At 36.0% G+C, this 22,930-nt stretch overlaps 1 protein-coding gene across 11 annotated transcripts in view; it reads right to left on the minus strand.

Moving 5' to 3' along the window:
- The window catches only part of DLG2 (discs large MAGUK scaffold protein 2), an 885,772-nt gene that overhangs the window by 479,318 nt on the left and 383,524 nt on the right, over positions 1–22,930 (minus strand). For all 11 annotated transcript variants that reach the window (XM_055320441.1, XM_055320437.1, XM_055320439.1 and 8 more), the window contains exon 6: positions 4,848–4,984. In XM_055320441.1, coding sequence (XP_055176416.1) covers positions 4,848–4,984 — 137 coding nt within the window. The remainder of the gene's footprint in view (positions 1–4,847; positions 4,985–22,930) is intronic.

Below are 22,930 nucleotides of genomic sequence, written 5' to 3' on the forward strand. Positions count from 1 at the left end.
CCTTTAAGGAAATAAAAATATAGACTTAATCTTTGTAAAAAAAGACTATAAGCTTTCGATCACAATGTGACAAAGGTTTTGACAATTAACAGCTCACATTATCCCTGTAGAAAAGACAGTCAGATGACCCTGGATTCAAAGTTTCTTTTCTGTGTAGAAAAGAAATGAGGATGATCATATTTCTTTTCTTTTTTTTTCTTTTTTTTTTTTATAGGAGTTCAATTTGCCAACATAGAGCATAACACTCAGTGCTCATCCTGCCAAGTGCCCCCCCTCAGTGCCCATCACCAAGTCACCCCAACCCCCCGCCCACCTCCCCTTCCACTACCCCTTGTTCATTTCCCAGAGTTAGGTGTCTCTCATGTTTTGCACATTTCTGTAATATATGTGGCCGTAGGTATTATCTTGATAGGGCTTAATAAAAACCAATGTGTAGAAATATATGAATGGATTTTAAAATTATCAATACTGTTAACCTCTGATATCTGTCTGAAGGAATCAAGGCCAGAAATTAATGTATTTAGTGTGAGATTACAACACTAAACTACTGGTATGATCCATAAAAATCAGATGTCATTTTCATTTGACAAAATTAAAAGCCCCAAATTCTACTGAATAAGTGCCAAGTGGCAGGAGAGTTAAAAATATTATTTTAATAAATAGAACAAATACCATGCATCTGGATGGGCCATGAAACATCAGAGAGGACTGATGTAAAAGTCATTTTATTTGAAATGCTGAGAGTCTTAGTGCAAAGGTGATAGGCCGGGCAATTTTTTTCCTTATTGTAGAATAAATGTAAAGGTCAGATGCTACAATATTGCTTGTGGTTTTAGAAGCGGGGGAACAACATTCTAAGGAATCAAAAGTTTTGTTAAAAGGGTGTTCTACTTAGAGAAGTTAAGTGGATATGTGGTAAAATTGACTGCAAGAGTGAGAGAAAATGTGCAAAACATCTTAAAATGCTGTGAAGTGGAAAAGTGGCAAGACATAAGTTTTCAAACAAACGTAGAAGAGCAATTAATTTTCGCCTTTCTGTCTCTAAGGGACAGAGGTGTGAAGAAAGCAAGAAATGTATACAGAAATGTATTTTGATACAATATTAAGAAAAAACAAATCCAATGATGGCTAGTATCTAATGGGGAGCTTCCAGGAGGAATTAAGTTCTTCATCTTTAGTGTGTTCTAGCAGAGGTGAGGGGCTACTTCATGTTGCCTTTTTGTGGATTTTGATGTACCAAATAAATTGGGATAAGATAACATCTAAGATAGATATTTTTCAAATCTGAGTTATAAGAAGGACTTAGGGGAAAAAAGTACCCAGCAGATATGGCATGAGGAAATTAATGGAGTTTCATTTTAGACCAGTTTGCTTACAGAACTATGAATGAATAACATATAGGGGAACTTTTCCGAAGAGGTGAGAGGAGGGAGTGGTATAAATTGCTTTAGAAAGAAGAATAGCTATTTAGAGAAAAATATACGGAGTGCAGAACAGCTGGTAAATCACGGAATCTAAATTATTTGTACTTCCTTTGGGGGAGGAGAGTGGAAGAGGAGAAAGATAAAGATGATGTGAATGCAGGGTAATAAAGAGAAAAGGAGGTGGAAAGGAATGACAGAAGGAGAGCATTAATAAATATTGTTGGGTTGAAGCAAGATAATTGGTCCTTTGGGGTGGCTTCCGTGATTTTTTTATTATTTTCCTCAGCATTATTTTTCTTTCAGAACATTATAAAATGAATCATTTCCTTTCATTTCTAGATTCAGTTTGGCAGTTGCCTTGGAAGTACTAATTATGTTTTCCTTACATAAGAGAGGAGAGACCTATTATTGTTGAAGGTTCTTTTTTTTTAATAGGCTTTAAAACTCAAAATAGTTAAAGATTATGTCTCAGCTATTTTTGAAATCATTACATGTACAATGAATATCAAGAAAATGATAATGGAAAAATAGCATGGTGCCTGGAAAATCCTTTGACAGAATTACTTACAGTTTGAGGGTTTTTTTTTAAGAATTTTAAAATAAAGCTAGAAATTTAAATGGAACTTCAATCAGCAGAAAACATCTAACATAATATTAAATAGCAGCAGTTAAAGAAATACCAAAAGAGTTGTCTACAACCAAACTCTTACAGAACAATGAGTTAAAGTTCAAATGTGTCATTATGGCAGCTATTAATTTAGAATGAAACTGTCCTCTTCATTTTTTTCAAATTTTGTGTTATGTAAAAGATATCACAGTTTATTTTATTCCTAAATCAACAAATAATAAGGTTTATATTTTTGAGAGAAGTGTTAGGTGTTATACCTCAATAATACTTTTCTGGTTCAGAAGACACCACATCATAAAAAACAACTTTCACATCAAAGGCAAAAAACAAAACAAAAAAAAAAACCGGCAAACAAACAAACAAAAAAATGGATAGTGTCTCAAGAATGAAAATGGTAGTTCTCCTGTTCAGCATAGTCTTATTGCTAACAATAGTGTATTGCATACTTAAAATCTTCCAAGAGGGTAGATCTTATGTTAATTGTTTTCACCACACACAAGCACGAAATAATAATAAAAAATAATAACAACAGGAGTGAGAGGAAACTTTGGAAAGTCAAGAATATACTTATGGCATTGATAATGGTGATGGTTTCTTAGATGTATACTTAATATCCAAACCCATGCAGCTATACACATTAAATATGTTAAACTTTTTTTTAATATTTTATTTATTTATTCATGATAGACAGAGAGAGAGAGAGAGAGAGAGAGAGAGAAAGAGAGGCAGAGACACAGGCAGAGGGAGAAGCAGGCTCCATGCCAGGAGCCCGACGTGGAACTCAATCCCGGGACTCCAGGATCATGCCCTGGGCCAAAGGCAGGTGCCAAACCGCTGAGCCACCCAGGGATCCCTATGTTAAGCTTTTTATAAATCAACTATATACAACTATACTAACTACAAAATGGTTAAGAGAGAGAGAGAGAGAGAGAGAGAGAGAGAGAATGATTTCAGGTGGTAAAGAAGCCAAAACTCTTAGTTGATATTTTGAATGAAGTCATTAATGCCACATTTTTTTGCCCATCCAGTTTGATCATACATTGTCTCCTGACAGAGTCCCTTCCTGAGTAGTGGTTATTGCCTGGGATATGGTAGATATTCATCATATTACTTGTTAACTAAAGGAATTAATGAATGACTGAATGAAAACTAAAAAAAAAAAAGGAAGTAAAGAATTGGTTGACAGATTCTACGAAACAAATGAAAGATCATGCTTGGTGGTTATAAGCCTGAGTGCCTGGATTTTTAACTATATGACCATGGGCAAGTTAATAAACCTTTTTAAGCCTCAGTTCCTTTTTGCTTACATAAAAAAGACTGTTATGAGAAATTATATTACATTAGAAAAAAGCACTTTTAAAAGTACACGGAACATAGCAAATGCCAAACAAATATTAGTTATCAAGATTATTATAAAGGTCTTATTCAGATAATGCAATACCAAGGTCATTGACATCTATGAAACTAGACCAATGTGACTAAAGATAAACTGCCTAGAGGCCAGGGAAGTGGGCACAATGCACTTTGAGGTTTACCCTGCAAAACTTGCACATGTCATAGAAATTACTATTCTGTTGAGGATATAAATTGATCTTTTCCAAACACTTCTTACAAGTATTGGAGATAATGGCTCCTTGCAGAGATTAGAGGCTGTGGTTTACAAGAGCAGACATATGATTAGATATGAATATACTTCTATTTGGGAGCTCTCTTCTATTAATTTCTATTAATTTTCAGTATTTAATTATTATCCTGTAGATTTGGTAAATCGTAAATGAAGATAAGGTAGTTTTATTAAGTGCAATTCCAAATTTGTACTGTTTATGTGCTATCTTAACTTTGTTTTATTTTATTCTAGAACTCCATGGCTTGGAAAGGTCAGCCATGTATTAATGTTGTTAGTCATTGTCCACGGTTTCTGAAGCATGCAGCTGGCAAATAAAATAGCTGTTGTTTCAACCCTGTCTGATGGGGGAGGAGGAAGGGATCCATTTATACATGTGACAGAACTCAGATTATGAATTCTGGGAAATCAGGGATTGTTTACACTACCGTATGGGTTGAACAAGGGTCAAAGAGACATAGAAATGTACATATCAATAAACCAGATAGTGAAGTTCTCTTTGTTATGCAAAGCCCACCTTCAGCAGTCTGGATGTGACGTTCTCTCTGGCTAATAGGTCACTCTGGAAAACCAACATAATCTGTGTTTTGTTGTATCTGTGAAAACTAGTGGAAATTCAGATTTGTTTTTAAAATGCCAACAAAGCAGATATGATTGTACATGTACTTTTGAAATCTCCCACCAGAAAATCTCTCTCTCTTCTTTTCTATTTCTACCTGTGATCGCTGTTATGACCTGAATGTGGCCAGCCCCCAAATTCATGTGCTGAAGCTTTACCCCCAATACAACTATACTTGCAGAGAGTCTTTAGGAAGTAATTAAAGATATTAATTAAATGAGTTAAGGGTGAAGCCCTAATCCGATCAGATTGGTGGCCTCATAAGAAGAGAAAGAAAGATCTCTCAGCACAAGCAAGAGGGAAGGCAATGTTACAATGCAACAAGAAAATAGTTGTCTGCAAGCCAGGAAGAGAGATCTCACCAGGAAATGAATAGGCTAGAACCTTGACCTTGAACTTCCCAGCTTCCAGAACTCTGAGGAAAGAAATTTGTTGTTGTGAAAGCCACCTAGTCTATGGTATTTTGTTATGACAGCCTGAACTAAGACAGTCATACCCTGGAAAACAAGAGCTTTATAAATACACACATAGTTTTGCATGAGTCACACTTACCATTAGCAGTCTGTCTCCTACTTGCAACCTTCCATCTTTTTGTGCAGCTCCTCCGTCTATGATTTTAGTTACATAAATACTGTTGTCTCCAGGAATGTGTTGGTTCCCTACACCTCCTGCAATACTGAAGCCTAAACCTATGGGAAAGAAAAAGAAAAACTTGTTTGTTTTTTTTTTTAGAAAATGCAATCAACCATATCGAAAGTCCAAACATATTAATCCTTAATTTATTATGACAGTAATAAATAACCGTAAGGATTCTACTTCAATCAATTTTGTTCTTTAAATGTTTGAAGGTTTATTGATTTATGGTAAGGAGGCAAAGCTCTTGAAGTCCAGTCCATGTGGCCATTAGTTTTGTTCTATTCCAAGACTGTACACTTAACAGTTGTTCCCTAGCTTATTAGCGCCTAATGGGTGACTAGCCAGAGTAGGGGTGAGGCAAAAGGGTGTGGAAGAGCTGTAGGTGAGCCAGGCGGAGCACAAGTACAGTGCTGCTCATGTGGAGTTGGGGTGCTCATTTTTGTCATTGTTTCTCTAGCACAGAGAGGTATTGCCAATCATTTGGATAGAGACCTAGACACTTCCGACATTACAGGATTAAAAATACAGCTGTTAGAAAATTCCATAAATTCTCAGACAAGAGCTACCAGGAAGATACATTAGATATTTATGTAATAATTTCAAACAGAGGATAAGGCAAAAAGGAGCTAGATGCTTGTCCTTCATGTTTTCTTCTCTGGCTACCTTGTCATATTCTCATACTTCTTGGCACTTATTAACTGATAATGAGGCTAGTAACACACAAGAAATGAATCATCCCTGTACATAGTCTAAAAAAACAAGGAATTGATTCTGTATTTTGCCTTATTTTTATGACAAATCACAGAATATCAAATCATTTTAAATATGGCGATTTTCTATTTTGAGAGATGAATTTATACTATATGATGGCCTATAACACTTTTATTTAAACTATGGAATGATAAGAATAATTATTAAAAATCATTACAGGGCCACTTTCAAAGAATGAGTTATAGACTCTTTAAAGTGTAAAAATAAAAAAAAATCCTTCCAGAATATGATTAAATACACATTTAGTAAAATACTTGTAGCCTATTATTCACTGCATTTCAAAATTATAATAATTACCATGCAAATTACTTGGAAAGATACATATATATCAAATAATTTTTTTACTAAAAGCATAGGAAATTTCTATAACTTACTTGGCTTAAGAAATTATTTTTTTTTAAAATAAACCATCCACTTAGTTACCTAGTTTTTAAAAAAAACTTTTTTTTTTTTAAAGATTTTATTTATTTATTTGAGAGAAAGAGAGCACAAGCAGGAGGAGTGGCAGGCAGAGGGAGAAGCAGGCTCCCTGATGAGTAGGGAGCCCCATGTGGGGCTTGATCTGAGGACCCTGGGATCATGACCTGAGCTGAAGGCAGACACTTAACCAACTGAACCACCAGGCACCCAAACATATACTTGTTTTATGATAAGACAGTCATTAAAATTTCTGGCACTTTATATGACAACAATGAAAAGCACTAAAAAAACCTCCATTTCACTATGCTTTTATTGAATAAATATTGAAGGCTCTTAATGGCATAAGTGATTAGATAATGGAAAAATAATGGCATAGAAAATTATAAAGTAACACCTCTGTAATGACATTTGAAATGAAATAATTTTTTTGTTAAATTAACTATAATAGTTGTTAAAATAAATGGAAAATGGATTTAAATTGATAGGACAATTAAAAAGAATTGTTATCTAATATCCTACCAGGGTAGGTAATTCTTCTTTATTGAGGCTTTACATCCCATAGATCTATAACTGTATTTGTTTGTCTCAGATTTAAAGAATTTGTTTATCAAGCAAAAAGTGACTAAGAGAAAATAAAATGCTCCAAATTGGCTTTTCCTATGAAATATATAATGCATATCAGCTCATGTTTTTCAAAACTGTTATTTTACATTTATGTATTATGCGGGAATTAAAAAAATAACATTTACAAAAGTTTCATAACCATATACTAAGAACAATCTACTTGCATTTTTAATAGTATAGAAGTCATTCCAAACTGTGGAAAGAAAAGGTTAAAACAAATCCAGGGACTCTGATCTACATCCACTATAATAATAGTAAATGCCACAGACTGACTGAGTTGCAGAAGAGCTAAGGAAACAAATTACCACTGTAAATAAGGTTAAGTCCAACAAAGGGAATAACTCTGTAGTTGACATTTGAAGTTGAAGACTGTACCAAGACAATGAAATCACCATACTGTAGACATACATAAATCAGCTAAAAAGGAAATTATTTTTTCCCCCTGAGATTAGGTTTAAATACTTCTTTTTAACTGGACTCCACTCAAGGTGAAACAAGCTATTTTTAGTAAGAATCCTCTGAGGGTAAAGAATTGAAAATCGTCCCTGATTTCTCTTTGATGGAACATGGATGCATTGAAAAATAATCAGCATTCAATCAACACTCAGCCATATTCCAGATATTTAATTCAACATAAGTAAATATATAGCTTATGTGTCTACAGCCAGAACACAAATTTATTTGTGGGAGTGTCCATCTGTGTTGTAAAACTAAATCTTTCTTCATTAATTAATTAATTAATTAATTATTCATTCATTCACTCACATATCTATTCATTCTCAGATAAACATCTCTTTAGTACCTACTATGAATCGTATAACCAGTTGCTATCAACTGTGATCAATAGTATGTAAGAGAAGGGATTGACCAAAACACTACAGAAATAAGGATACATATGAGTGTGGTTGAATTTGGCTAAAGCAATGTTCGAAGCCCAGACAATGCCACTGATTTTTGGAGGATGACTCAATGGAGACAAATCTGGGCTAGGACCACTGAGCAATCCCAAATTATCAGTTTGGAGGCACTGGGTATTCCCTGAATATGCTTTGTTAAAGCAGGGCTGGCTGCCCACATCATAGCACCACTCTATTCTCTTATTATGTAATGTTCTCCTTCTTCATTCGACTCTAGACACCGTTGCAGTCTTGGTACTTCTAGAACACAGCAGACAAACTCCCACCTTAGGGCGTTTGATCACGCTGTTTCCTCTGCCTGGAATATACATCCTACAGGGTTTGGTTCAAATCTTGATTTCTCTAAGAGCTGGAATCTGACTTCTGATTTAATACTGTCCCCTAACCATACATCCCACTTCCTTATCCTGATCTACTTTTTATTTTATCACAGCACTTATCACCTTGTAACATATAGGTCACGTGTGTGTGTGTGTGTGTGTGTGTGTGTTTGCTTATTTATTTATTTATTTATTTATTTATTTATTTATTTATTTATTTTCTGTGTCCTTGGTGAAAATATGAAGATCATGATACCAGGAACTTGTCATTTTATGCTATGCAATAGAACAAGGCCAGTTATATAGTGACCTCATAATTATGAATTAAACAAGTGAACAATGAACAACAAATGAATATAAGAGGATAAAGAAAGTCAGAAATCCCTGAGCCTCTCCTTAAAAAGGAAGCTTGTGGCTTTAATGAATGAAGGGGACAGCTGAAAAAGTGAGTGCTGTTAGTTGGAGTGGGATAACAGTATGAAGCGTTACTTGCCTCAGGTGAACTCTGATTTCTGTCCCCAGTCTGCACAGTTTATGCCAACCACTGGGCAGGCAGTGGGGCAACAGCAGAGTCAGCTTCACACCCTGATTCCTTCATCTACTAACTGTGTAAATTGGAGCCACAATCATCTGTGATAAGGGAATAAGTATATCCATGTTCTATAGTAAATAGCATGTAACAGATGCTTAATAAGTAAATATTCTCTGCTCTCAATAAGCTCTCAAAAGTTGTCTTGAGAAACTGATACCTAAACACCTTGACATGATTTAACCAGCTAGAATGAGTTCTATAATGATCCTAGTGTTATGTGAGCCCAGAGGGGAGTGTGACTTGTTCAGAGGAGAAGAATCAACAAAAGGTTTAGCACTTGGGCTGAGTCTTGAAGGTTAAGCTAGAATCGATAACAGAAAACACACCTTTCAAACCAACACATCCTCTGGATTCCAGGTGACCAAATGACTAACGAGTCAGCTGCCCTGACTTATATTACACAAGGCTCATAAAATCCCAGCTTTGCCAGGCTGGAAATTCAGACAGAAATGCCTGGCAAACCCTCAAAACATGTACTTATGATAAACTAGAATGGTCCCTAACAGGATAAATACAATGAGTATTATGAATATTTGAAAGTAAGAAGCATTGCAAATAGCCAAAACACTGGTTTTATGGAAGTGGCTAATTTAGAGAATTATTCGTCATTTTGAAAAGAAGCATCTATGAATAAGAAATGGCTCTGTTGGTCTCCCCCTCCCCACCCCTCAGCTCAGTGGGGAGTCTGCCTATCCCTCTCCCTCTGTGCCCCCTTCCCCACCCCTCTAATGCTCTCTCTCAAATAAATAAAATCTTAAAAAAAAAAAAAAAGAAGAAATGGCTCTGGACCATTAGGTGATGGCAGACTAATCAATTATAAAACACAGTGAAAAGAGTTGGTAGGTCTCAGCAAAAACACTGACCCTAACACTGTCTGCTGTGGAATGTTTGGTTATTAAGAATAGTACTAAACTTGTCTATGCACATACCAGTAATAAAGCTACAAAGAAAAACATAAATACTAAAATCACAAAAGTAAAATCAGTGGATGTTTCGGTATGCTAGGAAAGGAAAAAAAAAAAAACAAACAGGTGAAACTTAAACACCTAATCCCTGAAGCAATTAAAAACTGATGTGTTTGACAAGCATGCAATGTGAAAACAGAATTCAGGATTGTATTTGAATCTGGGTTCCTCTTTCCATATTTCTTGCATATCCCCAAATTGAAATTTCTCAATTTCGTGCAGGCATAAGGAAAGGAATGTCTGAACCTTATTAAAGCCTTTAATTAAAAAAAAAAAAAACTTTAACCTTTTCCCACACAAAACCTTTTCTTCATCCTATCAAATAGAACAGGAGGAGGAACAGATCACAGTTCACTCTTTTCCCTTAGTTGCCTGCCTACACTGAGGAGCAGGTGTTAATGAGAGGTGGGGAACTGAAAGCAAAAATCTTGGCAGCATAGACAGATATTGTGCTTGAGAAGCTCAGAATAAATACTCAAATGCTTAAGAGTCCTATGATTACAATGTTCCCATATATTCTCTGTGGGTGTAAAGAACTAAGCCCCATGATGTCTTATAGCCATTCAATAACTTGGTTCAATTTCATTTTATGTGACTTTACTAGGAGAATACTCTTTGGGCTTCTCCAAACAACCCCTATTATTAAGTAGGCTGCTTCTGTCAGAGTTGATGTAGGATCTGCTAGGCAAGGTGTTTATGACTTTACAGAAAACACTAGTGGTTTTCTGTACGTTCTGACTACATGCTTTTATTAGAGGAAACAGAATCCATCCTAAACCCTGGCTGGCCCTGTTCTAGAAAACACCCATGCAGGCAATTTAACTTCATGTACATGCATTTCAGTTAAAAAAACAACACAAAACTTTACCTGTGAGTCTGGCCCACACAGATAATAGACTGTTTGACATCTCTTCCCCTCCAGGGAGAAATCTTTGCTTAAAAAATATCAGAAATGCACCTTTCATTTTAATCTGAAAGACTAATTAATCTCACTGGGCATTGTTGGTATGGTTAATTAAAAGCCAAAGCTTTATTTACTTACTCTCTGGACTCTCCCTGCATCCAAAAGACAAAGTTCGGGGTTGAAAGAAAGTGATTCTGCTTAAAATTCCCATGGCACTGGGGGCACCTAGGTGGCTCAGTCAGCTAGGCATTTGACTCTTGGTTTTGGCTTGGGTCATGATATTGAGATCCTGAGACTGAGCCCCCTGTTGGGCTCTGTGCCAGCACAGAGTTTGCTGGAGATTCTCTCTCCCTCTGTCCCTCCCCCACCACTCAGGAGCTCAGGCATACTCTCTAAATAAATAATATCTTAAAAAAAAAATCCCACAGCACTGGCTAAGCATGTTCAATCCTGCTTTAAAAATCTTTCACAGGGGGCAGCCCAGGTGGCTCAGTGGTTTAGCGCCACCTTCAGCCCAGGGCCTGATCCTGGAGACCCGGGATCGAGTCTCATGTCAGGCTTCCTGCATGGAGCCTGCTTCTCCCTCTGCCCGTCTCTCTCTCTCTCTCTCTTTCTCTCTCTGTGTCTCTCATAAATAAATAAAATCTTAAAAAAAAATCTTTCACAGGGGCACCTGGGTTGTTTGTGCAACTGACTCCTGGTTTCAGCTGGGGGTCATGGTCTTGATGTGGTGGTATCAAGCCCTGAGTGGGACTCTGCTCCACATGGAGCCTGCCTGGGACTCTCTCTCTCCCTCTCTCTCACTCTGCTCCTCCCACTGCTCTCTCTCTCTAATAACTAAGTAAATCTTAAAAAAAGAAAATGTCTCACAGATCACCCAATTAACTTATCACAGTCAATATTCCAAACTTTTTCTCTGTGTACCTCATAATACCCACTCATTCTTTTAACACATCACCTTAGTGACTATTTTGTTTAAAGTCTCCATGCCTTATAGCTTTCCTCATTTTTTTCTAAACCTAAACCTTCCCCTCCACTCTAGAACTTTACTCATTAATTCCTTTTTTTTCCTTCACTCTACAATATTCAACCTCTTAACTTCAATGCTTTGCTTCTCTGGCTTTGACCATGCCTTTGTCCTATCCTGAAAACATCTCTTGAACTTGCCACAGCCTCCTCACTGTTAAGAGCTGAAGCTTTTAAACAGTTACCTGTAGTTAATGTTAACCTTAAAAATAAAACTGCCAGTTATTTTAGCGCCAACAAAAATGAGCTTATTTGGCAATAGAAGAAAACTGCAATTTGGAACAGGCAAGCTATAGTAAAATTATAAGCAAATCTGGGCAGCAAAGGAGACAAGTACTCTTTTACAGAGGAGAAGGTTGAAAGGGCTGTCATAAACAAAAAGTCTACTGGAGTAAACTGGGAGTATAGTGGCTTTTCATTGGCTGTCTTGAGAGTCTCATTGGCTGGGTTGTTGCTAGGGGGAAAAGAAAACCCTATTCTTTCTGCTGGAGTGGAAAAGTAGTAGTTAAAATCCTAAGGACTAGCAAGGTATGTCTTTCTTATTGGGTCTGTAATTGACCATAAGTGATAGCTCATGAGAGCTCCCCCACCTGTCCTCCTGACTCCATTTCAGTGGTTTTCCTTTATAATTTTCACATAACTATTTTCTTATCATATATGCCTTTCTTAATCTTTTTCCAACTTGCTCCATATACCACAATAGACTCACACAGCATCTGCTGAGTTAAATTATGTCCCATATAAGATATGCTAAGCTCCTAAGCCCTGGTGCCTTTGACTGTGACTTTATTTGGAAACAAGGTCTTTGCAGATGTAATCAATTTAAAATGAGGTTATACAGAATAAATTTTCTTAGTAAGAATAGAAAATTTAGACACAGAAACACAGGCACACAAGGAATAGTGCAGGTGACAGACAAAGGCAGAGGTTGTGGTGATGCATCTAGAAGCCAAAAAATGCCAAGGAGAGCCAGCAACTACCAAAAGCTAAAAGAGACACATGAACAAACTCTCAGAGCTCTCTAGAAGGAGCAAATCTTGTTGACACCTTGATCTCAGACTTCCAGGCTCCAGAACTTTGAAAGAATAGATTTCTGTTTTTCAAGCCACTCAGTTTATGGTCATTTGTTACTGCAGCTACAGTAAACTAATACAGCATCCAATCATTATGATCTGAGTGGTGGCATGCATATCCAGTTTTCTTTCGAATGGAAATATTATTTATGTATGTATGTATGTATGTATGTATGTATGTATGATGTCATCCTCTTTCATAAAGAAGAGGAGTGAGCTAACTATGAACCAGTCCCAGCAGGCAAAGAGCCCAGCCGGTCAACCAGAATCTTCCTCCAAAAGGCCTGCTAATGGACCTTTGCTCTTTCTGCATTACATAGAACAGTGGTTACTGCTTTTTCATTCCTATACTCACAACATTAGGCTGCCCTGTTTCTTCTCTATTTCTCTTGCCACTTCTCTTGTTTTATTTATCTTCATTTGATTGCTCTAAAACAGTGATTTTCAGAATGTGATCCTCATATTAGTAGTATTATCATTATGTAGGTGTTTGTTGGATTTGCAAAATTTGGGGTCCATGCCAGATATCCTGAACCAGAATTCCCAGGGATACATGCTAAATTTGATGATCTTTTTTTTTTAATTTTTATTTATTTATGATAGTCACAGAGAGAGAAAGAGAGAGAGGCAGAGACACAGGCAGAGGGAGAAGCAGGCTCCATGCCGGGAGCCCGACGTGGGATTCGATCCCGGGTCTCCAGGATCGCGCCCTGGGCCAAAGGCAGGCACCAAATCGCTGCGCCACCCAGGGATCCCTTGATGATCATTTTTATAGAATAATATTCTCCAAAATGTACTCCATAGAATCTTACTTTGTGTATAATCCTTTTCTTGTGGAGAATCCATTTCTTGTTTCAATTACCACTGCGAGGTTGATAAATATTCAAAATCCCTGTACCTCAATCACTCTTTGAACTTAATTTGTCACCTCAAATCATAGCTTGAAAGAATGAACTAATATCCTCCCTTCAAAACTGGCCTCCTTTCCTGTCCTTTGTGTTTTCTAATTAGATTAATATTTCAGATTAAACTGGTAGCTCTTTAATATTTGGTATCACAATTACCACTAGATCCCAGGGACTCTTACAATATCTGGCAGAGACTATAATATAGTAGTTGTTATTATGTTTTATCAGAAGCCTCAGTGAATATAAAATATAAAACTCCTCTCTCTATGGCTATATCAGTAAATCAAGTTTCCAATCTTTCTCTGCCTGATTCTCCAATCTATTCTGCAAAAATTTTCCAGGTTATTTTTTTCCTAAAATTCTATATTCATCATGTTGCTCTATTACTTGAAATTGTCTATCATTGTTTATTTTCTCTAGGAATTCTACATATCCTTTTCTCACTATTCTTTACTTCTTTGCTTCTCCCAGGCAAGCTGATCTTGCAGTTTTTGTTTTATTGTTATTGTTAAAACTGTTCCCCACATCTGAAACACATTCACCACCTTAATTTTCAAAAACTCTCAAGCCTTTGTCAACTGAAACCCACTACGGTAGTTCATTTCTAAGTTGAACTCCAGTAGAAGCAGTTATCTTTATCAGCCTTTTCACTTCTATATAAATAGAATTAGTTAACTCATTCAACCTACACTTATTGATGACTCATGTTCCAAGTACTAGCCTAAACGTTGTGGTCATATGAGTGAATCAGAGATTTATGGTTCTTTTCTAGGGGAGGGCAAAACAAGAAAAGAGAAAATGGAAGCCCAGCATGATAAGTATTAATAGGAGAGGAAAAAGGACTATAGACACACAGAAGCTGGTTTGCCTAACTTGGGTTAGAGAGGGGCATCAGAGAAGGTTAACTGTAGGTCCTGAGACCTGGAAGATGAAAGTGACCCAAGGTTAAAAAAGAAAAGGAAAAAAAAAAGAAAGAAAAGAAAGAAAGAAAGAAAGAAAGAAAGAAAGAAAGAAAGAAAGAAAGAAAGAAAGAAAGAAAAAAGTGGAGGAGAGAACATCTCTGCTAAGGGAACTATGCATTCAAGGACTCAGAGTTGAAAGAAAACATGGCTTATTTGAGAACCTGAAAATAGTTTGAAAATAGTTCAGGTGAAAGCAACAATTAGTCTTAGGCAGAATAAAAGCTCCAAGAGGAGAAACTGTAACTTTTGTACTCACCAAGGTACATTTAGCCCCTGAACTGATTTAAATAGTTTGGGCTAAATGAATAACTGGAGACAGCAGGACACCTCTCCACTGAATTAGGAGGGAAGGAGAAAGGATGATGTAGACAAAGGTTAAGATTATAGGTTTAACAGCAGGACACTAAAGGAGTTCTCATCTTCGATTTGCCCCATAGCAAGAATTTGTGGTTTATCAGCCAAGAGTTGGGGAAGTAGTGAGGTTAGAGATTTGAAGAAAGTACAGAAATTTGAAATGTCTATTCTGGGAAATAGAAGGAATAACTGATTAGAGAAATGCAGAAAAGTTGCAGGGAACTGTTGATTTTCTAGTTAGGGTTTAGTGATTTAATATATATATATATATATTCTTTAGCAATTCTTAGCAGTTTGGTATAAGCACAGAAAGTATAAGCAGTTAAATAACTTTACAAAATAATATTCTCTCTTCAACTAAATTATATGACCCTAGAAAGCAGGAGTCACATAAAATAGACCATGTTGAGCATAGTGCTAGCACATAGTAATTGCTCAATAAATTGTTTAATGATTGAATTGTATAAAGACCAAATGGTCATATGGGTTAAGTGCACTTTGAAATGTAAAGTATCCCATAGTAACAGAGATATGTATACTTTAGCTGACTGCTTTAGCTCAAGAAAAATAAAGGCACCAGAATAATTCATATTGAGCATTTTTAATGGGCCAACAATGAATGGTGTTGTATGTTGAATTAATGGAGAGTACATTAGTATCTATTGTGTATAAAGGAACAGGAGAAAAAATAAAAATAAGAGACAAACTATTGACTCCAAGAATGATCAACACTTACTTGCTTTCATCCTTACAAATGAAATAACCTGCTCCAATCACAGTTGACTGCTCATGAGACTGTATGACAGAATGTAATTAGATGCTTTCTTACTAGTTTACAGTCTGTTTTATTGTGAAATGGAATATCCTCCATGCTTCCAGCATTGAAATATAACCTAAGTGATAGGCATTGCCTCTACCGATCAACTTCATCTGTCTGTGTGGTTTTCCCAGGTTAATTCTAGCTGTCAGTGCAAACCAAGGTCATTAATATTGACCTCTGAATAAAAGTCATCAAAATGTCAGATTATTTAAGACATGTGAAAATTATCTCACATGTTGAAGTTTGATGGGAATGTCCCAGCTGGCAGGGTTGTTTCTGGGGAAGGCAGACTAAAAAACCTGAAGGAGAACTGGATGAGTCTTCCTATATTTCCATCTAAGAAGGCTCTTATCCCATAACACTTCCTCTACAAAGTTCTTACTTTAAAGCCCCACCCCTTTAAATTAAAAGTAATCTCTCTCCATGACCACACATAATGCTATCTTCTAATGATACATCACTTTCTACATTGAATTATAGTTATTAATAGGAAGTTTTATTATTTATTAACAGCTAATAGCTGATATAGCATGAACAACCAACCAGAAAAGGCACCTGCCATAAACAATTACCATGGTATGTACCACCAACTGTAAGTTCTCTCTACCCCCCTCATGTTGACCAATATCATTTTAAAGGTGAGGGAATAACAATGCTTTTATTTGTGTTTTCCAGGCATGCCATAAAGTAGATACTCCAAAACTAATTTTTAAAATCAATTAGTGAATTAAATAGGGATTACTGAATCCTTTTTCCATAGCATACTTTAATGAACTGTGCAGGAAAGGGTTCAGCCTGGTAAAATAAAGTGGTGAGTTGTTTCACTCATTCATTCACTAAAAACAACAAAACAAAAAACCCAAAACCCAAAAAAACAAAAAACATTCAGTTCCAGTCTGTATTAGTTTTCTAGGGCTGCTGGAACAAAGTGCCACAAACTGGGTGACTTAACAGAAATTAATTGTCTGACAATTCTGCAGGCCAGAAGTGCAGATTAAGGTGTCAACAGGGCAGTTCCTTTTGAGGGCTGTGGAGGAAAATCAGCTTTCTGCCTCTCTCCTAGCTTCTGGCAGTTTGCTGGAAATCTTTGGCATTCCTCGGCTTATAAATACATCTCCTATTATCTGCTTTTATCTTCACATAATGTTCCCCCATGTGTATGTCTCTGCATCCAGCTTTCCTCTTTATGTAAGGCTATCAGTCATATTGGATTGGGGCCCACCATAATGACGTCATTCTAACTTGATCATCAGCAAAAGCCTGATTTTCAATTAAAGTCACATTCTCAGATACTGGGAGTTAGGACTTCAAAAATTTTTGGAGGGTATCCAGTCCAACTCAAGACACAGGACACTGGCACTGGGAATGATAACTGAACAGGACACAGTTCCTGTCCTCAAGGAGCTCATAGACCAGGGTGTTAGGAATGACAAAAACCATAAACCAATGCTTTAGAGGAATGGCAGATATTATCAGGAAAAACTTTTGGAGATAAGAGTGGCTGAGCTGAGTCCTGTTAAATGGCTGGAAGAAGAGAGATGGTTAGAGGAATTCTAAGCAAAGGGAAGAAGTAGCTTACAGAGAAGTACATGTAGCTTTGATCATTACAGTCAAAGGAGTAAATGGGTTAGGATAAGATATTGAGAAGAAAGAGACTCTGGTGAAACAGAGGCTCATTATGGTCCAGAGGTGCTGTGTTAAGAAGTCTGGACCCGGAATGCCTAGGTGGCTCAGCGGTTGAGTGCCTGCCTTCAGCCCAGGGAGTGATCCTGGAGCCCTGGATCGAGTCCCACATCGGGCTCCTTGCATGGAGCCTGCTTCTCCCTCTGCCTGTGTCTCTGCCTCTCCCTCTCTGTGTCTCTCATGAACAAATAAATAAAATCTTTAAAAAAAAATAAGTCTGGACCCTGGGGGCATTTGAGAACCTCAGTTGGTTAGTGTCTGGCTCTTGATTTTAGCTCCAGTCATGACTCGTGGGTCCTGAGATGGAGCTCCACATCAGTTTCTGCTAGAGGGGAGTCTGCTTGAGATTCTCTCCCTCTGCCCTTCCCCCAACTCTCTGTCTCTTTCTCAAAAAAAAAAAAAAAAAATTCTGGGCCCTGTAGTAGCAGTAATGGAAAGCCTTTGAGGAGTTTTAAGAAGGCGAATGACATGAACAGATTTGATCTCTCCTAATTTTCCTTATTAGTGGTGGCTGTTGTTTGAAAGTATGTTCAGTTATATCCTATGTTGTTGGGAAGATGTTCTATTTTTTTCTGATAAAGTGTAATTTGTTTCCTTCCCACAATTTAGTCTTTTTCTTTACTATAATCAGTTATCACTCAATAATATGTGTTTTGGGGAAACTTTTCTCCTCAATCCTATGTTCATGATCTAGTCTGAAACATATTAACTTTTCTGGTTTCTTCTCCCCATTCCATGTTTGTCACAGCCTACTCATAAAATAAAACATTGAAATATAAAATATAACATCAACAGGCATTTGTAATCTGCTAAGAATCTAAAGAGCTAACCCTAAATTCATAAATTCATTTATAAGCATATTATAATTCATCAAAGATTCAAATGGGCATATTCAGCAGATGTCTAGCTTCACTATTTCATTTGATCATCCTTATGGGGCTCTTTGTAAAAGAGATAATTGGAAAGTCTAGATTCAGGTTAGGTTCTAGGAAAGAGTTCCTCTACCTCTTTTTGCAAGGACATTTTGCTCACTACGAAACAAAAAGGACTTGCTATCACTCAGATTTATAAGGTAGCTCACCAATATTTTCAGTATTTATTGTATTGTATGATGCCAGAGAAAATCTTTGGAACCATTGTGTAACAGAGATTGCCTTATTACATTATGTATGACAAGCGCTAACATCTTCAATTATACAACAATTGAACTAAAGTATCTTTGCTTTGCCATAAAATCTGTTTCATTAAAGACTATCTTTTATATCAAGTCCTCTAATCTTTATAACAATCTATTCTATGTTACATATCCAGTTGTACAAAGCATGCAGCATGTGCCTTTGGCTTTAATCTTATACTTTCATCCAAGAAAGTTTAATTTTCACAAAGAAATCTTGTTATATATTTGAATCTCTTTAGGGATTGTGTAATGATTTTGAGAGATAAGAACAAACCAAGAGGAATCACATGTCCTGATTTCAAGCTATTCTATACAGTTGTAGTAATCAAAACAGTATGGCACCAGCATGAAAAGAGACAACTAGATTAATGGAACAGAATTGAGATCCTAGAGATAAATCCAAACATATGCAGTCAGTTAATGTTTGACAAGCAAGTCAAGAATTTTTTTTGAAGATTTTATTTATTTTTTTGAGAGAGAGCATGCACAAGCAGGGGGAGTGGGAGAGGGAGAAGCAGACCCTCCAATGAGCAGGAAGCCCGACAAGGGGCTCAATCCCAGGAGTCCGGGATCATGGCCCAAGCCAAAGGCAGATGCTCAACCGACTGAGCCACCCAGGTGCCCCAAGAATTCTTAATAGAGAAAAAACAGTCTATCTAAGAAATGCTGTTGGGGAAATATTGGATATTCACATTTAAAAGAAGGAAACTTTGTTAACTTGAAATTGATTAAAGGCTTAAAAGTAAGACTTGGAATCATGAAACTCCTAAAATAAAACATAAGGGAAAAAAGCTCCTTGATAAGGGTCTTGGTATTAAGTTCTTGCATATGACACCTTAAAGCACAAGCAACAAATTAAAAAATAAAAAGGTGAGACTATATCAAACTAAAAACTTCTGCACAGCAAAATAAACAATCAACAAAATGAAAAGACAATGTATAGAATGGGAAAAAATATTTGCAAACCATATATGTGATAAGGGTTTAATATCCAAAATATATAAAAAGCTCATAAACCTCAATAGCAAAAATAACCCCAAGTAATCTAATTAAAAATGTATAAAAGACTTACATAGACATTTTTCCAAAGAAGATATACTGATGATCAAGAAGATATACATGAAAAGATGCTCAACATCAGTCATTAGGGAAATGCAAACCAAAACCACAATAAGATATTATTTCATACCTTTTAGAATGGCCATAACTTAAAGACAAGAGATAACAAATGCCAACAAGGACGTAGAGAAAAGGGAATCCTTGAGTGTTTTTGGTAGGATTGTAAATTGGTGCATCTACAATTAAAAATAGTATGGAGAATACTCAAAAAAAAAAAGAACTACCATATGATCCAACAAATCCACTTCTTGAAATATATCCATAAAAAACACTAACCCAAAAAGATGGCTGCCACTCCCATGTTCATAGCAACATTGTTTACAAGTAGCTAAGACATGGAAACAATCTAAGTGTCTACTGACAATGAATGGATAAAGAAGTGGTGTTATACATATAATGGAATATTATCACAGCCATGGAATATTAGTCAGCCATGAAAAATGTTGAAATTTTGTCATTTGCAACAACATGGACAAACCTTAAAGATACTATACTAGGTAAAATAAGTTAGAGAAAGACAAAAACCATAATACCATAGTTTTATGTGGAGTTTAAAAAACAAAACACAGAAAAAGAGATCAGATTTATGGTTATCAGCAGCAGGGAAGTTAGTAGAGGAGGAATTGGAGGAAGGTGGTCACAAAGTACAAACTTCTAGTTACAAAATAAATAAGTATGAGGGAAGTAATGTACATCATGGTGAGTATAGTTTATACTGCTATCTGATATACAGGAAAGTACATCCTAAGAGTTTTCATCACCAGGAAAATTATTTTTGTTTTGTTTTGCATTTTTATTTTATCTAAATAAGATGATGGATGTTAATTAAACTTATTACAGCAGTCATTTTACAATATGTGTAGATCAAACCATTATGCTGCAAACCTTTAATTTTTACAGGGATGTATGTCAACTACATCTCAATAAAGCCAGAAAAAAAAAAGACATGCAATGATAAAATAGCAAATGGATTTTTAGAACAATTCACTTACTCTCAATAGGTTTGTTTCCAAATTGAAAGATGGATATAATAATATATGCAATGGCTTCTGGAAAGATTACTGGCACAAACTTTGGTTGTATCATTTAAAAGCTGTGTGACTTTGTAACAAGTTATTTAGTTACTCTCAGCATCAGTTTTATCAGGGAGATAATAGTTACCTCGTAACATGACAAAAATTAATTATGATAATGTATGAGAAGAAATCACACAGCATAAGTACTAATATTCAAAGAATATCCATTCCCTTTGCATTCCCTCTCAAGATAATACTGAGAGTCAAATGTGATGGTAATTCCTTGTAAATTGAAAATCACTTATATTTATATACACTTTGTCTTATTAATATACAAAGAATGATAAAATACTAGAATATAAAATGAGCTATCAGATACAAAACTGCGGGGCACCTGGGTGACTCAGTGGTTGAGTGTCTACCTTTGGCTCAGGTCATGATCCCAGGGTCCTGGGATCAAGTCCCACATCAGGCTCCCTACAGGGAGCCTGCTTCTCCCTCTGCCTATGTCTCTGCCTCTCTCTCTGTGTCTCTCATGAATAGATAAATAAAATCTTTTTTTCTAAAAAGGACACAAAACTGTGAGATCATCTGTGACTCACATTGACTTGTGTTTTATTTCTTAAATTCTCTTAAAATGCTGTCATTCATCATTAAAATTGGGTTTATCCCATGGAAGGAAATGAAATTACAGATTTCATTAAGAGTCCAGTACTCTTATACTATCTTTCTTATATTATCTTTTTAGTGAAGCCTCTCCAGTTGGTTAAGTTGTGAGTTCTTTAACTTTATCATATTAATTAAATTAAATATGAAATTTAATTAATAATGTCTATGTGTTTGGAACTGTGCTGGCATTGGCAGAAAAATTCCAAAGGTACAGAAATTGTATTTCAATGACCAACATAGCTAGTTCATATTTTTTAGAGTTGTAGGTTTAGTCTATTTTAGGAAGCTTTGGGCAGATGGAGATTTAATAAGGATTTGGTTTAACCACTGCTCTAGAACATTCTTCATCTCCAAAGAATCATCAAATACTTTGTAGAAGTATATTGGAGAAAATTAGAGAGACAGAAACATAATAATAACTATGATATAATGAACAATGTATTCAGAGGGTTTTTTTTTTAAATGTGATAAGAGCTTTAAGTGTTTTAGAGAAGTCAAAAAGAGATAAAAAAAAAAAAAAGCTTGACAAGTGAAGTCAAGTGAATTCAGACCATACTATCAAAAATAAATTTTTATGCTGGTTCTTTTGTCCAGCATGAAGTTTAAACTCTGAGTAGGGGCAAAACTAGGGGTAATATAGATCTAAGAGGGATGGGGGGTATCCATTCAAGTAAGAGGTCCTAGTATGAACAGGTTGTTGCTTAGGTGGATAACTTTTTTTTTGTATGTAGCCTGATCTATTGGTCCTATCTTAATTCAGATTTCTTTTGCCTAGAGTAGGAATCAAGCAGGTATTGCCAAAATTATATCACTTGTGATGCTCTTTCCCTAGAAAATATTAGACACTCTATAAATATTTGTTGACTGGATAAACAAACAGAACAGGGTTGTAACTGTTAATTTCTTATTTAACAAGTTGTCTTAAAAGATTTCAGATTCTGGGATGCCTGGGTGGCTCAGTGGTTGAGTGTCTGCCTTTGGCTTAGGTCATGATCCCCGGGTCCTGGGATCCAGTCCTGCGTCAGGCTGCCTGCAGGGAACTTGCTTCTCCCTCTGCCTGTGTCTCTGCCTCTCTCTTGGTGTCTCTCATGAATAAATAAATAAAATCCTAAAAAATATATTTCGGATTTTTATATCTCTTAACTATAGTTCCTTATACCTTACTTCATATTAATAGGACAGGCACTATATTCTATTGGCTCTGATTTGGGGATTTTGAGGTAGAATATGCAGAGAAGATCAGAAATGTGAAGATACATGCACTTCTTATTAAGATGGGGAGAAGTATGCCCATTTGTATCATAGTGATCCTTCCATTTTATTTCAACTTCTCCTTCTACCTTTGCCATGATATTTTGGCATTAAAGATGAAAAAAAAAAACCTGCCAACAATCAAAAAATATCTCCATAAGCAATGATTCTAGAGGTGAAAATATAAAAGTATATCCATAAAAACACTAACTCAAGCTCCTAAATCTCACATCCTAAATGAACATACTGGGTGTATGTATATACTATGAGTACAGTATATATATATTTTTTCTAACCTATTATTTGATTTTTGCATTTTATAACTTGAAGGACTAATTTAGCAAGGGAAAGCTAAGCTGCCTGTTAATTTCATCAGGGTTGAGTTTCACTCCAAAGAGGTCAAGAGAGCAAGTGGAGGGTCTTATGGA

Source organism: Nyctereutes procyonoides, unplaced genomic scaffold (assembly GCF_905146905.1).
Source record: "Nyctereutes procyonoides isolate TBG_1078 unplaced genomic scaffold, NYPRO_anot_genome, whole genome shotgun sequence".
Classification (NCBI taxonomy): domain Eukaryota; kingdom Metazoa; phylum Chordata; class Mammalia; order Carnivora; family Canidae; genus Nyctereutes; species Nyctereutes procyonoides.